This window comes from Acomys russatus, chromosome 4, assembly GCF_903995435.1.
Source record: "Acomys russatus chromosome 4, mAcoRus1.1, whole genome shotgun sequence".
In the NCBI taxonomy this organism is placed as follows: domain Eukaryota; kingdom Metazoa; phylum Chordata; class Mammalia; order Rodentia; family Muridae; genus Acomys; species Acomys russatus.
Window position 1 is genome coordinate 83,933,570 of NC_067140.1, and position 18,372 is coordinate 83,951,941.

The 18,372-nt window shown below is 43.6% G+C and overlaps 2 protein-coding genes across 2 annotated transcripts in view; one reads left to right on the forward strand and one right to left on the reverse strand.

The window, feature by feature from the left end:
• The first annotated feature begins 845 nt into the window (after nt 1-845).
• Gzf1 (GDNF inducible zinc finger protein 1) lies at nt 846-9,093 on the forward strand. Its single transcript, XM_051144793.1, is given in 8 exon segments — nt 846-2,073; nt 2,075-2,376; nt 4,536-4,546; nt 4,549-4,575; nt 4,578-4,656; nt 5,965-6,131; nt 7,864-8,021; nt 8,548-9,093. Coding segments are annotated over 8 exon segments (2,193 nt in total). The 5' UTR covers nt 846-966; the 3' UTR covers nt 8,890-9,093.
• A 5,721-nt stretch (nt 9,094-14,814) lies between these two features.
• The window catches only part of Napb (NSF attachment protein beta), a 44,152-nt gene continuing 40,594 nt past the window's right edge, over nt 14,815-18,372 (reverse strand). The window contains exons 9-11 of the mRNA XM_051144794.1: nt 17,120-17,188; nt 16,386-16,436; nt 14,815-15,252 (exon numbers count right to left, since the gene is read on the reverse strand). Coding sequence (XP_051000751.1) covers nt 15,142-15,252; nt 16,386-16,436; nt 17,120-17,188 — 231 coding nt within the window. The 3' untranslated portion in view covers nt 14,815-15,141. The remainder of the gene's footprint in view (nt 15,253-16,385; nt 16,437-17,119; nt 17,189-18,372) is intronic.

Below are 18,372 nucleotides of genomic sequence, written 5' to 3' on the forward strand. Positions count from 1 at the left end.
AGTTTGACAGTTTGTAGAAGCTCTGGGATTTGAATTATTTCAGGAGAGTAACACCATCTACCAGGTGTTTAAGGATATTGCAAATGAGGATGAGGTTTTGAACTATTTTTCCAGGAAGCACTCACTGTTTTCAGAGGTAGAAGTGATTATCAAATGACTTTTCTTGCTTAAAAAGCAAAAAACAAAAATAAAAAACCAAACCAAAGCAACAACAAAAAAAACTTAGACATAAAATTTCCTCTATCTTTAGAATGTATTTGAGTAGATTAGGAAATGACCTTGATAAGCAAATTATTGCCTTAATGAATTTTGCTAAAGGTAAATTAATAATTTGTGCTTATCACTGGGGAAGTCTTGCCAGTATTGTTTTCATGAGAGTATTTCTTCCAAAAGCCTTTCTGGAACTTTTGGAACTGCTAAGAAATGAACTGGAATTTGACTCCGTGTATCTATGTGTGGTTTTTTGTTTTGTTTTGTTTTTTAGATTCATTTTGTTTTTAATAATGTGCATGCGCCTTCGTTAGGGTATGTGCACGTGAGTACAGTGTCTGAGAAGTCAGACCCCCTAGAACTGTAGTTAGAGACAGTGAGTCACCCAGTGCGGGTGCTGGGAATTAAGCTTGGGTCCTCTGCAAGAGCAGTATGTTGTCTAAACTGCTGAGCCATCTCTCCCTCCCTGCCTTCTTGTTTTGTTTGCTTTTGTTGTTTTGAGATAGGATCCCCTATAGTTCATGCTGGCCTCAAAGTTGCCATGTGGCTGAGATCGGTTTTGAACTCCTGATCTTCCTGTCTCTGCCCTCTAAGTGCTGGCTTTGTACCTGGCAGTGTTGGGGCTATAGATGCTACCACATCCAGCTGTGATTTGAATCTTTCAATGGGAAAAGTTGGGTTTTTAGTTACTACTTATCTTCTCAAGAACTAGTGTAACCCTCATAATTTCAAGTCCTTTTTCTTCAGAGATTCTTCATGCATGAGCTAATTAGTTCCTGTTTTTGTTCCAAAGCTGTTTATAGAAGGAAGATGGAAAGCGGCACCGTTTTGCTGGAATCCAAATCTTCACCGTTGAACCTTCTGCACGAGATGCACGAGCTCCAGCTCCTGGGCCACCTGTGTGACGTCACAGTCAGCGTAGAGTACCAAGGTGTCCGTGAAGACTTCATGGCCCATAAAGCAGTGCTGGCAGCAACCAGCAAGTTTTTTAAGGAGGTGTTCCTGAACGACAACAGCACAGATGGCACCAGGACTAATGTCCACTTAAAAGAAGTTCAGGTCGTTGACTTTGCTTCGTTTTTGGAGTTTGTCTACACCGCCAGGGTGCAGGTGGAAGAAGACCGTGTGCAGCGCATGCTGGAAGTGGCTGACAAGCTCAAGTGTTTGGACCTGTCTGAGACATGCTTTCAGCTGAAGAAGCAGATGCTGGAGTCGGTCCTTTTGGAATTGCAGAGTTTCTCTGAGTCTCAGGAGGTGGAGGCCAGCAGTGGCCCCCAGGAGAGTGTGACCCCCAGCTCCAAAGCAAGCGTACCAGGGGAGGATGCTCACGCCAATGGCCTTGTGGATTCCTTTGACTGCCCAATAGAGAGACTTGGCAATAGCCTTTCACCAGAAATGCCGTCCAAGAAGTGCAAGGACAAACTGGACAAGAAGAAAGACGTGGCTAAGCCTCCCTACCCTAAACTCAGAAGAGCCAGCGGGAGACTGGCTGGAAAAAAGGTGTTTGTGGAAATCCCTAAAAAGAAGTATACACGAAGGCTCCGAGAACAGCAGAAAAGTGCTGAGGAAGCCGTAGAGAATGACAGCTGTGTCCAGGACCCGGACAATGAGAGGATGGAGTCCGAGCCGGCGTCTAAAAGTGCAGCTTGCCCTGCTAGTGTGGAACAGGAGGAAGGCCTGCAGAAAGAGGAAGGAGAGAAGGAGGAGGAGGAAGGGAAGGATGGGGAGGAGAAGAAGAAGAAGAATAACTTCCAGTGCACAGTCTGTGAGAAGGCCTTCCTGTATGAGAAGAGCTTCTTGAAACATGTCAGGTACCACCACGGTGTGGCCACTGAGGTGGTGTACCGCTGTGACACCTGTGGCCCAGACCTTTGCCAACCGCTGCAACCTGAAGAGCCACCAGCGCCATGTGCACAGCAGTGAGCGCCACTTCCCGTGTGAAATGTGTGCCAAAAAGTTCAAGCGCAAGAAGGACGTGAAACGGCATGTGCTGCAGGTGCATGAGGGTGGCGGCGAGCGGCACCACTGTGACCAGTGTGGCAAGGGCCTGAGCTCTAAGACTGCCCTGCGGCTGCACGAGCGCACACACACAGGCGACAAGCCCTACGGCTGCACCAAGTGTGATGCCAAGTTCTCACAGCCCTCAGCGCTCAAGACCCACATGAGGTGCGGCTGCCTGGGAAGGTTGCTATGTGGAGCAGGGCTAGCCTGCATGCAGGGACGTGGATTCCCAGTGCTGACGTGCACTGACCAGTTGGAGGTGGCTTTAGGACTTGGACCAACAATGTCTATGTCTATAGCTCTTTGTTTCCCCACTGGTACCTTCGAGGACTTGGGAAACTGAGGCAATTTTGAATCTTCTTTGAAGGTGGAAGTCAGGGAAATGGCTCTTCAACTTCTCAGAGACCCGTTGGCCCCGCCTCCCCTGTATAGAGGCCAGTGCACGGCAGAGCCATCCAAAACTCTGGGTGCTGTGTGCCTGGCCTCTGGGCGGCCTGAGGTCTCATGGTACTCTGTACTTGAGCAGGCTGGGCGTTTCCTGCCACAGCAGTATTGAGGTTGTGTGAGGTGATATGTACTGCTGCAGGACTCTTCCCTATGGTCTGTCAGTTCTCGGGGCTTGGAAGTGCCATTCATTGGCTGATCTAAGAATTAGAATCTAAGAATCAGGCAACAGTTGCTATGCTTTTTAAAGATGTATTTATTTATTTATTTATTTATTTTTGTATATGATGTTTTGCCTGGATGTATGTATGTTTACCGTGCCTGGTGCCCTAAGAGATCGGAATGTAAATGTCAGATACCCTGGAACTGAAGTAACCAATGGTTGTGAGCCACTTAGGGATGCTGGGAGCCAAATGCTGGTCCTCTGCAAAAGCAGCAAGTGCTCTTAACCACTGAGCCATCCCTCCAGCCTCTGCATGATGCTTTCTAATTATTTTCAGACTGTAAGAGAGTAGCAACTTTTCTTTCTTTCTTTCCTTCTTTCTTTTTCTTCTTTTCCTTCTTTCTTCTTCTCATCCTCCTTTCTTTCTTTCTTTCTTTCTTTCTTTCTTTCTTTCTTTCTTTCTTTCTTTCTTTCTAAGTCAGGGTTTCTCTGTGTAGTTTGGCTGTCTTGGAACTTACTTTATAGACCAGGCTGGCCTTGAATTCACAGAGCTCCACCTGCCTCTGCCTCTTGAGTGCTGGGATTGGAGGCGTGTGCCACCACACAGTTTTCATCCTGTGAATTGGGACCATTTTGGGGGTTGAACGACCCTTTCACAGGGGTCACAGGTCGGATATCTTGCTTATCAGATAGTCACATTATACTTCATAACAGTAGCAAAATTACACTTATGAAGTAGCAGCAAAACTAAGGGTTGGGGCACCACAGCATGCGAAACTGCATTAAAGGGCCGCAGGGTTAGGAAGGCTGAGAATCACTGTGTCAGGCAGTGGCTCACTGTGTAGTCCCTGTTGGTCTTTGGCAGTATAGGCTGTGCTTGCTTTGCATTTTCCGAGATGTGCCTGCCTCTGCCTCCCAAGTGCTGGCATCCAAGGCATGTGTCATGTTGTAATTTTTTGGTATATATGTTGTCATTCCAGACAAGCAGTTGCATTTTCTACTGTATTCTACCTTTGCCCTCTAAGACTGGGGAGAGAACATGGTGGTAGTCATCTTTCAGTTTACCTGAGTTCAAAGTATTTGTGCAGGAAGCACTCAGCAGACATGGCTGATGGCTGCATCATGCTGGTTGTGAAGCTGAAATACTCTTGTGTGGTCCTCAGCAATTTAAGAGCAGATTTCTCTCAGACTGACTGGTCATGTTAGGAAGTGACAGTAAAATGTTTGGTGACATGGTACTTTGACTGTAAATTCCTAAGGTTATTCAAATGAGGAAGCTTTTTCAAATATTAAATGATGCCCTTTAATATTAAAATACATGAAGGCCCAGTCTGGCCCAGGAGAGATGTAGGACCTCTCAGTGGCCAATTCCGTTGCGGTGTGTGGAACTGGGTGGAGATATCAATCATTGGGTCTCACACAGAAACTCCATTTGTGGTGGGGCGAACCCTGGCCATGAGCAGGGTCTCTCTCTGTTTATCTCTGGCCATCTTGGAACTTGCTCTGTAGACCAGACTGGTAATATTTCACCCCCCTCTGCCTTCCAAGTGGGTCACCACTGCCTGGGCTGTGGTAACTCTTGATCTGTCCCATTAGTCCTTTTCCCAGCACTCTTGGAGTAAATGGTTTTTGCACAATACAGAGGAATTTGGAAATTGTATTGCAAAGTGACCTTTGAAATATACCCTGAGTTATCATCTGAATGTTGTACTTTCAGAGTTCATACAGGGAAAGACCTTTTGTCTGTGATGAATGTGGTGCAGATTCACTCAGAACCACATGCTGATTTATCATAAAAGGTGCCACACAGGTAAATACCCACACTCTTGTGATTGACTGTCTTTCCTAGCTATAGGAGAAAACTGCAGTTGCATCATTAGAAGTTGGATCCTCCACAGCAGTGAGTGCAGGTTATGGCCAGGGTTTCAGCTTTCCATCTAGTAAGAGCAGATTACAGACGCACCTGCTGTCTGCAGTGCTTCTGTACAAATGGCCACCGTCTGGGACCACTGGGCACTAAAACAGGGCACATAGGGCTTAGATATCTAGAGGTATAAAACAGTTGCTACTGTTGTAACCCTAAGTCTATTTTCAGGAGTCCTAAAGAAATTATCTGAAATCTGAGAAAAGCTGTGTGATCAGCTTTCTTCTTGCTGTGTTTAATAACAGAATCAGGAGTGGCATGATGGGCCAACCACAGGGCGTGCTTCAGTAGGCTGGAAATCCACACCCCAGCTCATGGTGTGGCCCTTTGGAGGAAGGACTCTAGAATTGCATGGGCACATCTGTGCTTGAATGAACAATTAGGCATGGTCAGTGCCAACTGTTGAAAACCTGGACAGTAACCAGGAGCAAATACTCACATGAGAAATAATGATATTTAGATATGAGCTTATCTCTACTTCTAAAAATATTTGTGATAGTTTTCCATGAGAGGGAAAGTTAAAGGTGGCTGTATTCTGGTACAGCATTACACTCCTGTGGTTGAAACCTTTGATGTAAACAATACAGGATATGGAGCCTGTATAGTGCACTGTACTCACTCACCCAGGTCTTCCTTTGCTTATGTATTTTACCTCTAAACACTCACACAGGCCCAAGGATCAAGTATAGTCCAGATAGATGAGGTATGGACCATTTGTTACTGGAACGCAGAGCTCCAGAGGATCTCTGGGGAGGCAGTACCATAGACTTAGAGTTGGTCTTTGCACATGACTATTACTGTATTAAAATTTTATGAAAGCCGTATTTTTAATGTGTGTAAAATTGGGGATCACACCAGTTGACTATATGAGTGAGTTGGGAGAATCAACAAAGAACTTAAAACAACAAAAAGTGAGGCTTTGAAATTGCCCTGCAGCCCAGTGAAGTTGGCTGGTGCCACTAGCCTAGAAGTTACTTAATTTGCAATACTAAATTTCTTGAATTAATCAGGACAGTAGTCATTGATTCTTGTTCGATGGAATGCTGTTTGGATTTTCCAGGATATTCACCCCTTTTATCAAGTAGCAAGTAGGTATGTTTGATGTTTAATTAGAAAGTGTTTGGCTGCTGCTTTCAAAGGTGTAGAAAGAAGAGCAGCTCTTCCTCTTCCAGTTTTTTTAATGCCGCTGTTGTTTGTATTTTTGTGTCATCTTTTCATGTAGTGAAAGGCCTTTTATGTGCGAGACATGTGGCAAGAGTTTTGCTTCTAAGGAGTACTTAAAACATCACAATAGAATCCACACTGGATCTAAACCCTTTAAATGTGAAGTGTGTTTTCGGACCTTTGCCCAGCGGAATTCCCTTTACCAGCATGCTAAAGTCCACACAGGTATGGCAGCATACTTCAATCTGGCGAGGAAAACAGTTCAGTTTTAGTTCTATTAAAAAGTCTTTTGGAGAATGTTTTTGGTGTCACCACGACTATGATAACTTCCCAGGGATGGCTCATAGTGGCTCCGTATTTCATAGGGTTCATTTTCTCACTGGTGGGGAAAGCACGTCCAGGTCCATGGCAGCAGGAACTTACAGAAGTTCTTCACACTCTGGTAAACCAGAGAGGGCTAGCAGGAACCAGGGGCTGCTATAATCTTAAGGGTCTGCTCTACTAACCTACTTCAAGCACACTAGGAAGTAGCCAGTTCCAGAAAGATTCCAAAGCCTTCAAAATAGCGAGCAGCTTGAGCGTTAAGAATGTGACCCTGAACCGGGTACAGTGGCGCACGCCTGTAATCCCAGCACTTGGGGAGGCAGAGGCAGGCGGATCTCTGTGAGTTCAAGGCTAGCCTGGTCTACAAAGTGGGTCCAGGACAGCCAAGGCTACACAGAGAAAAAAACCCTGTCTCGAAAAACAAAAAGGATGTGACCCTGTGAGGTGCATTTCAAATTCATTCTGAACCAGAAGCTTTAGGAGGAAAAAAAAATGATCAAACTTATTATAGTAGCATTTTAAAAGTAGTTTTAAAGTTAAAATGATACTATTTTTAAACCTTTTTACCTACTCCAGGGCTTTTGATTGAACATACAGCCTTGTGCGTGCTGTGTGAATGCTGTAACATTCGTTAATTCGTGGACCCTATTGTTGTTTTCTTTTCTGAGAGAAGATTTTCATATAGTCCTTGAACTTGCTATGTAGCCCAGGATGCTCCTCTCTCTACATCTCAAATGCTAGGAACCAGTCTAGCTTCCTACCCAGTTTTGATACTTTTGAGTTTGTAGTTTATTTTTAATTACATTTATTTATTAATCACATTTATTTGTTTGTTTGTTTGGAATTTTTCAAGACAGAGTTGTATAGCCAAGAATGTCCTGGAATTCACTCTGTAGACCAGGCTGACCTTGAACTCAGAGATCTACCTACCTCTGCCTCCTCAGTGCTGGGACTAAAGGCTTAAGTCACTGCTGCCTGGCTAATGACATATATTTTAATTAGTTAGGCTTATTTTGTGCATGTATGTGCATGGGTGACTAGGTGCACTGACGTGTGTGGAGGTCAGAGGACAGCTTGTGGGAGTTGGTTCTCACCTGTTCCATGTGGGTCCTGGAGACTGAATTCAGATCCTCAGGCTGGTGGCAGGCGCCTTTACTCACTGAGCCACCCTGTAGGCCCAGTTTCTGATTTTGACAAAATGAAAAGTGAGAACACTTTAGTATGCAAGAGGGGAAGTCTGTTCGCAGCATGGGGCTTACTGAAAGGACACATAACTTCCTGTGGTGTGACGGCTTGAGTATGGATGTTTGTATGGATCCACATCTTTCCGATATACACAGGGATAAAGAATGGAATGGTAGTGTACATATGTGCACACACATGGTATGCTATTAGGACAGTCTATTACTATGGATAGGAGGTTTGTATTTCAGATACAGTGTCAGCTGCACACACAGAATTGACCTATTTTTAGTACACTCGGTGCCTCTGCAGGTAGCCCTTGAGTCATTGGAATGTAACTTTTCCTTTTGGGGAGTGCTCAGACTATGCTGGGTGTGCAGATGTGTATCGAGAGTTAAATAAAGTGGACTGAAGATGTCATTGAGTAGTTTCCTTCTCTTTCTTTGTTCAGGAGAGAGGCCTTATTGTTGTGACCAGTGTGGGAAGCAGTTCACCCAGATAAACGCCCTCCAGCGCCATCATCGAATCCACACAGGAGAGAAGCCGTTCATGTGCAATGCGTGTGGACGGACATTTACTGACAAGTCCACTCTCCGGAGGCACACCTCAGTAAGCGATAAGTAGTCTGCTTGAAAACAAAGCCCTTCTGGCCTGTAGGTTGCTAACCCTGAATACCTGTCATTATTTTAGTCCGGGTCAGAGGTGGTAGCAGGTCTGTCCTGGGCGTCCTGCAGTGACACCCAGCAAATAAAGTGAAGCCTCCTATAGCCAAGTCTGTTAAACCCTTGCACACAGTGGCTACTGTTCAAGGCAGATATTTGGTAATTAGTACAGGGGTGACTCATTAGAAAGAAGATTTAAAAGGCAGGGAGATCTTTTGTTTCTTTTTTTTTAATATTTACTTTTTGATTGAGACACATTCTGGCTCTGTAGTGCAGGCTGACCTTGGACCTGTGACCCTCCCATCTCTGCCTCCTATGTGCTAGGATTATGGGTTTTTTAGTGGTTGTATGCTATGGTGCCTGGCCTTGAGGAGAACCTGTTCTTTTAAAAGATCCATGTGTTATTAATAAGTATCTATAAATTGGGAAACTTAGAGACACATGCAGTGACTCGTGTTTTGTTTTATTTGTAGATACATGATAAGAATACGCCATGGAAGTCTTTCCTTGTCATTGTAGATGGCTCACTCAAGAATGATGAAGGGCATAAGACAGAACACCCCGATGATGAATACGCATCGACCAAACTTTCAGATAGATTACTATCTTTTGGTGAAAATAGCCATTTTAACAACCTACTGGAAGTCCAAGGCAATGTGCCTGCCATGCAGGAGAACGGTTCCACAGATGCTGCTTGCAAAGCAGTGCTGTCTCAGGATGCTCTGCTTAGCACTTCCATCAGTGAGCTTGGTGAGCTGGCGCCACAGACAGGCTCAGTGCCTGCACACCTTCCCTCGCTGACCACCATGGAGTGAGAACTTGACGTTGTGTGTCAAGAAGCATGTGTGACTGCTATATTTCAAGTGATGCCAGGGCCTAAGGAAAAAAAGTTGTCTGTGCGAGGATGGAGGCAAGACTGGCCTTCCAGATTTCCCTAAACTTCCATGAGCTTGCACGTCTATATCACACTTAATCGTTTTCCCGTTAACATTTTGATCTGCATGATCTCAACTACATTTCATCAGCCAAACATGGCAGTTAGCATAGCTCACTTAACCCTGGTGTAACCGTACATGTCAATCACACGAATGCTTGATTCTCTTGCCGTCTAAGCCACTGCTTGTCTTAATCAGAGTACACAGCATTGACCCGACTTGGGAAGGTGCTTTTCGTGGTCTCCTGGTCTCACCCTGCCTTATATTTCCATGTGTGTTTACTTCATCTGGTCCTTTTAGGGCATTTTTCTACAAAGTTAAAGTACAAGTGGGGCCACTTGTTTTTAGCCGTTTCTTCCTTACTGAGATAAAGGCAAATCAGATTTGTTCTGGGGAACCTAGAATGGGACTGAAGAAGTAGATGATTCCATTTGTTTCTCCCTCACCTCTTTTCAGAGGCACGAAAAGGAATGGTACATTTTCAGTATAGTACCTCAGCTTGTGTCCAGGTAAGGAGTTGTCATACAATTCAATCTGGGATGAGATGTGGCTGTTCAGTTTCATTCCCTAAATCAGATTAAGTCAAAGCTGTCCTACCAAAGAATCTAGCAAACAGTTTTCTCTTTTGCAAAAGTGTGAGAAATAAAGCGGAGGTGTCAGAGCATTTAGCTGACTGCATTTTCACAAACGGCATGATCAGGGAGTCTAGCAAACCTCTGCCAGGCTTCTACCACGTCCACAGCCCCCAAAGCACCCATTTCCAAAGCAGAAGGTGACAAGAGTTAGTAACTGCTGCCACGCCACCTCCTTAGGAGCATGTAAGAATCTAGAGCAGCGGTTCTCAATGGCCTTTTCACAGGGGTTGCCTGAGAGCATCAGAAAACAGACATTTAATTACAATTCATAACAGTAGCAGGATAGTTATAAAGTAGCAATGAAAATAACTTTGTGGTCGGAGTTACCACAACACGAGGTATCAAAGGGTCACAGCATTACGAAGGTTGAGAACCACTGATCCAGAGGGGACCAGAAGCCTTGGCATGCTCAACTTCTATGCCTTAACAAGTGGATCATAAAGAAGCAGGAATGTTGTCTCAAATGTTCCTTTGGCTTTCTCATGCTGAATTTAATTACTGCTCAACAAACTCATATGAAAAAATGCATTTAGTGGCACTTGCTATTTCTGATGTATGGTTGCAGGGCCGTGGGTATGTGGACACTGCCACCCGTGACCCTTAAGCATTAATTTTTATGAGCGCCTTAAAAGGAGAATTCTTACGCCTTCTAGTGCTGGTTTCTAAGAGGAAGGCACCTTACGTTCAGGGTGAAGACAGATGGCACTATGGTGGAAACTGAGGGCGCTTCCTCAGCACTCACTTTGTGGTGACACCTTCAAGTAGTTGGTGAAGCCATCAAAAGGAGTTCTAGGCGCTGGTAATATTTCCCACTTGCTCTTGAAGGTTCAGGGCTGAATTCTTTCATTCGGTTGTGACCTGGCAGCCTAGTTTTGTTTACAGACAAAAACTAACAAAGCAAAAGCCTAGTGACTGGCACATGACCATTTCAATTGGAAGAGCAAACCTGCTCAGCTGACATACTGTGTTATGGAATAAAGTCATCTTGATGAGAAGGTATTTAAACAATAGATTATTTTGTTACCTACTGGAAGAATTGTCTTGAATTTGTTTCTTTAGAAGTTCTAAATAAAATTGTCTAATGTGTTAATAAATGTCTGCTTTGTAAAATTTCTGCAGTTCTAAATTTATTTACATCATAATTTAGGGTTTGTGAAAAAGATTCTTAACTGAAATTAGTCTAACTTTAGTAGTATAAATCTTGAAACTTAAAACCAGGTTTATAAACCTTTATGCAGTTACCACAGGTGGCTTAAATTCTTGAAATCCACAGTGGCATGACCTCTGCTCAGCAGTGGCCAATGTTGATCTGGGGCATGTGCACCATAAGGGCATTCCGCTCTTCTCTGCAATGCAAAGTCACGGCAGGCATCAGTGACCCCTTTGCTATATACATTGTTGTCTCTTCCCAGTAGAAGACAGTGTCCCTTAAGGACATAAACTCTGGAATTATCACCGCTTTGTGGTGTCTCCCATACTTCTAATACACACACAGTTATGCTGTGAGAAAGCAAGTCTGATACCAGTCAGTTTGTCCCAGGTGTGTTCTGGCAGCACACTACTCTGAGGGCATTGATAAGGGATACTGAACAGGAGACCTGCTGCCATCCCAACCATTCTGTTTCACAACATAGTCCAAACAATGGAAGGCTCCATAACCTTTGGTTTTACTAAGGTTTTCTGTAGTTTAAAAAGTGGGCCAAGAAGTAGTGAGAACCTTTGCATTTTTGCTGTTGGTAATTACCTAAACAAGTGTGGAGATTATAGTTGTTTAACTTTCTAAAGATTTTTACATGTATGGGAATTTTCACTGCATGTTTGTATGTCTGTGTACTACATGCATGCCTGGTGCCCAAGGAGACATCGGATACACTGGAACTGGAGTTACACAGTTGTGAGCCACCATGTGGATGCTAGGATTTCAACCAGGGTCCTCCAGAAGAGGAGCCAGTCCCCTTAATCACCAAGCCTTGCCTCCAGCCACAACCTTAACTTGTTAAATGTCACACCCCTTGAGCAGAGCTGTCAGGTGAGCTTGGGGTAAAGAACCTTGCCACAGTAAGATCAGTGCTGTGAACCTTGTGGGAACCACTTGAAGGCGGCCAGTTCTGACCTGAGTCAATTTCCCTAGCAAAGACTGGTCAAAATATTACCGATAATTTCCACTTTATTTACTGTACAAGTTCACATAAAACAAACATTCTTTCAGCTAAGGTAGATTTATTGTTACATGGTTTTTATAATGTACTCCCTTGCCTGAGAGCCACTCAGGACTTCACAGGGGCCTGCTACTGGTCACAGCTCACACCGCAGCAGGCAGGTCACGGGCATGCTGTGCTGCCAGATCCTCCACAGTCACAAAGGTTTGTATTTGGACATTTTAAGTGCAGAATACCAGAGGGACAATAAATGCACAAGGGCTGGTGCAGATGCTTTGGTTACAGTGACACCACCACACATGGTTACAACTGTGCAAAAATACTGTTTTATGTCATTAAATAAAAAAGGAATTCACACAAGCTATCAAAATGTTGCCACAAAAGGAAAGCTTTTCTGTAAGAAATTTCGACTGACATAACTATCAACTATCACCAGATGCACACAAACATGAGAACTATAACAAAGGATCACTGTGTCCTGTTCATAATATTCTAGAGACTGAAAGCCTAAAGCCTACAATGCACTGCCCCGTGTCCACAGGACATTTGGAGGAAGTAAGCTTGCATATGACATTTTCTTCATTCTTTTATCTTCTAGGTCTGTTCTTGACAGTTTTTATTTGGAATCCTACCATGTAGCTCAGACTATTCTGAACATGCTCCTCCTGCCTCAGCCGCCCAAGTGCTGGGACAAAAATAACCCAAGCACTGAGTTATCTCAGCCTTCTTTTTTTTTTCCTTCTTCTTCTGGTTGGTTGGTTGGTTGGTTTGATTTTTGAGATAGAGGCTCACATTGTGACCTTGGCTGGCCTGGAATTCACTAGGTTGCCCAGGCTGGCCTCTAGCTCACAGCAACCCTTCTGCATTAACCTCCTAAATACTATAGGATTACAAGTGTTCACGGTCCTGGCTCCAGGACTTAACTTCAGTAAAAGCAAACAACTGATTGAAGGAAACAGCAAAGAAATACACTACTTTAAAAACCCAAGGTGTTGGATATCATGATGAAAGGTAAACCCAAGTGTCCTACAAGACACCATGTGGGTTTCATTTCAAATGGGCACACCAGAAGACTGAATTAGTGACGGCAGAGTACAGAGGCTGTCTATGAAGAAAACAGAAACTCACTTTTCTATAAACCAGAGTCTTACATTTTTAAGTGTGTGTGTTTTGTCTGCATGTATGTTTGTGCAACACATACATGCTTGGTGTAAGTGGAGGCAAAAAGATGATGGTGGATCCCTTTGGACTGGAGTTACAGGAAGCTGTGAGCCCCCTCCCAAGTGCTGGGACTTTAACCCTGGGTCTTCTGGAAGAGCAGACGAGGCATCTCTCCAGCCGTAATAACTCCCTGTTCTCTGTTCACTTTTACATCAGAGATTCTAATGGAGTCAAGAAGACTCGATTAGGCTCCGTGGCAAAATTTACCTTTGGTACAGCCAGCTATCATTCAGAAACCAAAAGGCATTGAAGGACAAAGGGACTCATCAGATTCTAGGGCACATTCCCTCTTTTCCAGACATGCAGAGGCCTCTGGGCTTATACACACCCTGTTACCACCATGCCAGGGGCCTGACAGACACCTTCCACTTGTCCTCAAGGAACTAGTTTTAACATCATCTCCTTTTTCTCTTTTTAAAAAAATAATAAAAAGATTATTTTACATCTCTGAGTGTCATGCCTGCATGTATGTATATATTCATTTGCCTGTGTTTATCTGTATGCATGTGCTTGTGGAGAGCAGAAGAGGCCCCTGAACTCCTTGGGGAACTGGAGTTAAAGGTGCTCTGGAGCCACCCAACATGGGTGCCGGGAATCAAACCGAGTCCCCCGGAAGAGGAACCATCTCTCTAGCCCCTCCTGCTACTTCCTTTCTCTTCTGAAAGATCTGACTTTCTCATCAGTCCCCAAACTCTCCTCATTCAGCCCTGGGCCTGGGCACAGCCACTCTATGGCACAGTAAGAGCCACCAACCCTAGTCTAGGGCCATCCGAAGATGAAAACATGTTAGAACTAGGAGATACATCTAGTAACTCATGCTTTTCAAGCACAAATCATCTCAGCATAAAAGTATGCACAAGAGACTCAGGAAGCAAGGCCATGTCTACAGTACTGTATCAGCACATAAGGTAGCAGCAGGGAGGGTCAAAATCTGAAATAACAAAGCATACATCGTGCGTAAACCAAATAGAACAACAGAGTTTATACATACAAGTGAAATCACTTTACCACTTAGGAAATACACCAGGGGCCCTCAGACACAGGTGAGGTTCTCATCTGACCAGGTATAACATAAACCCTTATGCCACACTGACACCACGTACCCAACACCACGTCCAACTGACACCACTAACCCAACACCACGTCCAACTGACACCACATATCCAACACCACGTCCAACAAATGGACGCTTAGCCACACACAGTCTCAAGCTTCAGCTGGGATTTTCTGTCCAGCTCCGCTCAAGCTCGGCATGACTGGGACCCGGAAGACAGTGTGAGGAGTGTATAAATGTATGAATCAGAGAGATGCCAGTTAAGTCACTTTTATACAAATATGAAGGGGTTCCCATTGCAACTAAAAATGGTGACTCTAAAGAAGGGGAATATTCTGTTTCTTATAGGTTGTATGTGAGTGTAAGTTCAAAAAACCAAAAACAAAAACAAAACCCAAACCCAATGAAATCCGCCTTGACATCCATTCACACAAGACACGGGACCACAGGGCCCGCCAGCAAGTCTCTTCCCCTTATGATGCAAGTGATGCCAACAGATCTCGGCTCTTCTCAGTGTCTGCCATGCACATGGGAACATATGCAGCAAAATAAAAAGCAAAGGAATTCATTGCTAGCACCATCAAAATAACTATAAAAGAAAGCCAAACATTTTCTACTAAATTACAAACTTATCCCTAATAACCACCCTAAACGAAGCCACTTGTACAAAAGGTCCATCCAGATACCAACACATATGGTCTTTGCTAAGCATCTATAAAACTGGGTTGAGTACCAGAGTTCGAGAAAAAAGAAAACACAAAACATGTGGCAACATTAAACACAGGCCTTGAAAACGTCAAAAGAATAGGACTAGGATTCGGCAGTACTTCTCAGAAAGCTGAGGACTCGGATAAGCATGATATGCTTTGGTTGTCATAACCACAAACTGAATAGATGCCTCCCATTCTCACAGTGGCACAGACATGGCGAGCTAAAACAATACATAAACTGTGTGGCTTATTTACAACAAAACTAAGTCAGTAAATGGGCATCCCAGAAAGACAGTCTTGCCCGAGGACAAAACTAAAAAGAACGAGCTGCATGCCACAAAGATGTCAACGCTTCACTTGAGGTCTCCATCTCCTTCTCCATCCCCTTGGATAGACTTCTTGATACGAAGCAACATGGTGGTCAGCCACTGATCCAAGCGGGATATTGAGTCAAACTCCTTCACCTGGTTTAAGGAACAAAGAACAGGAATTATACCAAAAAATACTGAAAACACAAGGCGATAGTGACCTAAGCTTTTGAAGATGTTACTATAATAACCCACTGTGATTAGAAATTATTCATTCTAATTTATAACTTCTCTTACTAAGATAGTTTTTCTTTTCCTTTATCCCATAATCTTGTACATTTAATTTTTCTATGTAGGTGAACATATGTATGACAAAACTCCAGAAAAACCATTATAAATGAAAAAGTGAATTCTATGTGACAGAGGACAAGTGGGTATGGTAAAGAATTAGTAAGGCATAAGAAAATCACTATTTAGTATGGGGAAAAGATACACTCAAATAGGGAATGGGGAGCAGAATCCCCTCGACTGATTTCAGCACATGCAATGACGTCAGTGGCATTTGGGAAAGCAGTTTTGAGAATAAAAATTAAGACATTCCCTTTCGCTGTCACTCTAGGGCTGTAGCTGAACTCACTCCAGGCTACTCAAAAGTCTGCTTGACTCTAAACACAAGATTTTGAAAGATTAAAAATAAAAATAGAAATAAGGTAAGAGAGTAACCTGTGTCATGAACACACCAATGGCCTAGTTTTGACACTTCAATTGTAATCATGAACCCTGCTTTACGCTTTGGGGTCAGACTGTTTTCAGAACACCAAAACTGCATGCCACAACTCTTGCCAATTCTCTTCTCACAGGAAATCAAGAATCAGGGCTCAGTACAGCTAGGGTTTCTGCACGGTGACTGCTTAATGGAACTAACTTAAAAAAAAAAACCCAGGCTGATTTATTTTATGTGTATGAATGCATGTGCACAATGTGTATGCCTGGTGCTCTTGGAGGTCAGGAGAGGGCGCTGATCCCCTGAAACTCGAGTTACAGATGGTCCTGAGCTGTGGAGCGCTGGGAACCCAACTGTGGTCCTCTGCAAATGTTCGAAACCACAGAGCCATCTTTCCAAAGCTTAATGGAACTAATCTGTGGGACACGCAAGACATTGTCTTTGAAAAATACAAGCAAGTTGAACCACATTCAAATAAATGTTCAGAATTTATCAATGCAAAGAAAAAGAAATTTTTATACTGTCAACCTTTAAAAATGCAACATGTCTTAAAGGTGTAACTTACTGCTTCAGTGTAAGCTTCACTGTTCTGTTCTTCATGAGCTTCTAGAAGTTTCTAGTAGCATTAAAAATAAAATCAAGAAAACACTTTAGACTAGAAAGTCCTATTCCTGAAGGAATACTTGAAACACAAATCACCATAGTATCTCATGAACTGATGGTGCTTGTATCTCATAAAACAAGATATACCCAAATACAAGAATTACCCAAGAAAAGGCTTGCTCTGTATCACTATTCAGAGGCTGCCTTCCTCAGAACAGTGTTAAAGACACTAACCCTCTTGGCATACGGGTATCTATAATGAAAAAGTAGCCAAGTCCAAGGTACACATGAGATGACTAGACTTCACTGTCAAGTGGACAGATTTGGAATCACTATTCAATCACAGGCTTAACTGAAGAAGGAAGAACTAAAGGAAGGCCCACCACCACCTCTCGGGTCCTGGACTGAATGAGAGGAAGGAACAAGTGGGCACCAGGACTCCTTTCTCTCGCCGTAGACACACATGACCAGTTGCCTCATGCCCCTGGACAGAATGACTGTCCAACGAAACTGTAGCCAAAGCATGCTTCCTCTATTAGGTTGTCTATGGTTGGACAATTTTGTTGCAGCAATTAATCCAGTAACCAAGACACCCTCAGAATATTTACTGATTAAAAATTCACCATCACTAGCCTCATGTGGGTGCTGTCACCCAAAAGAAAAGGCTTTTGTCATCAAAGTTGTTTCAGTACTTACTTTCAATAATTTGCATTCTCTGGAGTCAGTAAATGCTGGAAACATTTCCTCATATTTTTCAAGAGCAAGCTGAGGGAGAGAAAACAACCAGTCACTGAGAAACATAATGAACCAGGAAAGTTGTCCATGTTCTATTTGTTCAAAAAATTTATTTCCATTCCACTTAACTGTTGAAGAAATATAATGTTAAACTCCATATCATAACATAGGAAACCTATTTATTTTGAATATTCAATTTCAATTGAGAATAAAATTTCTAAAATATTATATTTTAGGTTGTGCTGAAGAGAAGAAATGGAATAAAATCTAATTTACCGCCAGGATCTATGCATATCTGGTTAACGGAGAAGACCTCCATTCATACCCCCAAATGTTAAACGCCCATGGGGTAGGATGAACTCTAGAGCAGTGTTTCTTTCTGGCTCTTTGATCTCCAGACGGCCAGTGCCCAGTCTGCGCAGGTTCCATCTTACTTTCTGTCATCATCTTGCTCTGCATCCTTCTTGACTTTCATCCTATTCTAACTCCGCTGCCGAGGCTTGTTGTTTGCGCTTTTTTTTTTAAGACTGAGAAGCTGGGTATGGTGGTCCACACCTGTATAATCCCCCAACTCGGGAGGCAGAGGCAGGTAGAGCTCTGTGAGTTTGAGGTTATCCTAGTCTACACAGCAAGTATCAGGACAACCAGGGCCACATAGTGACGCTCTGTCTCAAAAGTGTCACAGAAAGAACAGAATGCACTGCTTGCGCTGTGTCTCTTCGTTCCCTACTCTATCTGAAGCAACCAGTGAAGGAAATTTGAACAGGACAGCACTGCAGATGTCTAAAGACTCAAACTCACACATCATGGAAGAACTATTACTTTTAGTTTGTATGTGTTGGGGGCAAATAAGTGTGTGTTCATGTGGCTGTGTGCTCAAGTAAGTTACAGAGTGTGAATAAGGCGGCCAGAGGTCAATATCAAATATCTCTCTCAATCATCTTCTACCTCATTTGCGTGCGTGTGTGCGTGTGTGTGTGTATGTGTTTACAGACAGGCCTTCTCTGTGTAGCCTTGGCTGCTGTAGGTTTGCTTTGTAGACTAGGCTGGCTTTGAACTCACAGCGATCTGCCTGCCTCTGCCTCCTCCTGAGTGGTGGGATTACAGGCCTGTGCTACCATGCCTGGCTCTGAACCTTGTTTTTTAGATGGGTCCTCTCCCTGAACCTGAAGCCCATCACTTGGCTAGACTGGCTGGCCAGTGAGCTCCAGGGA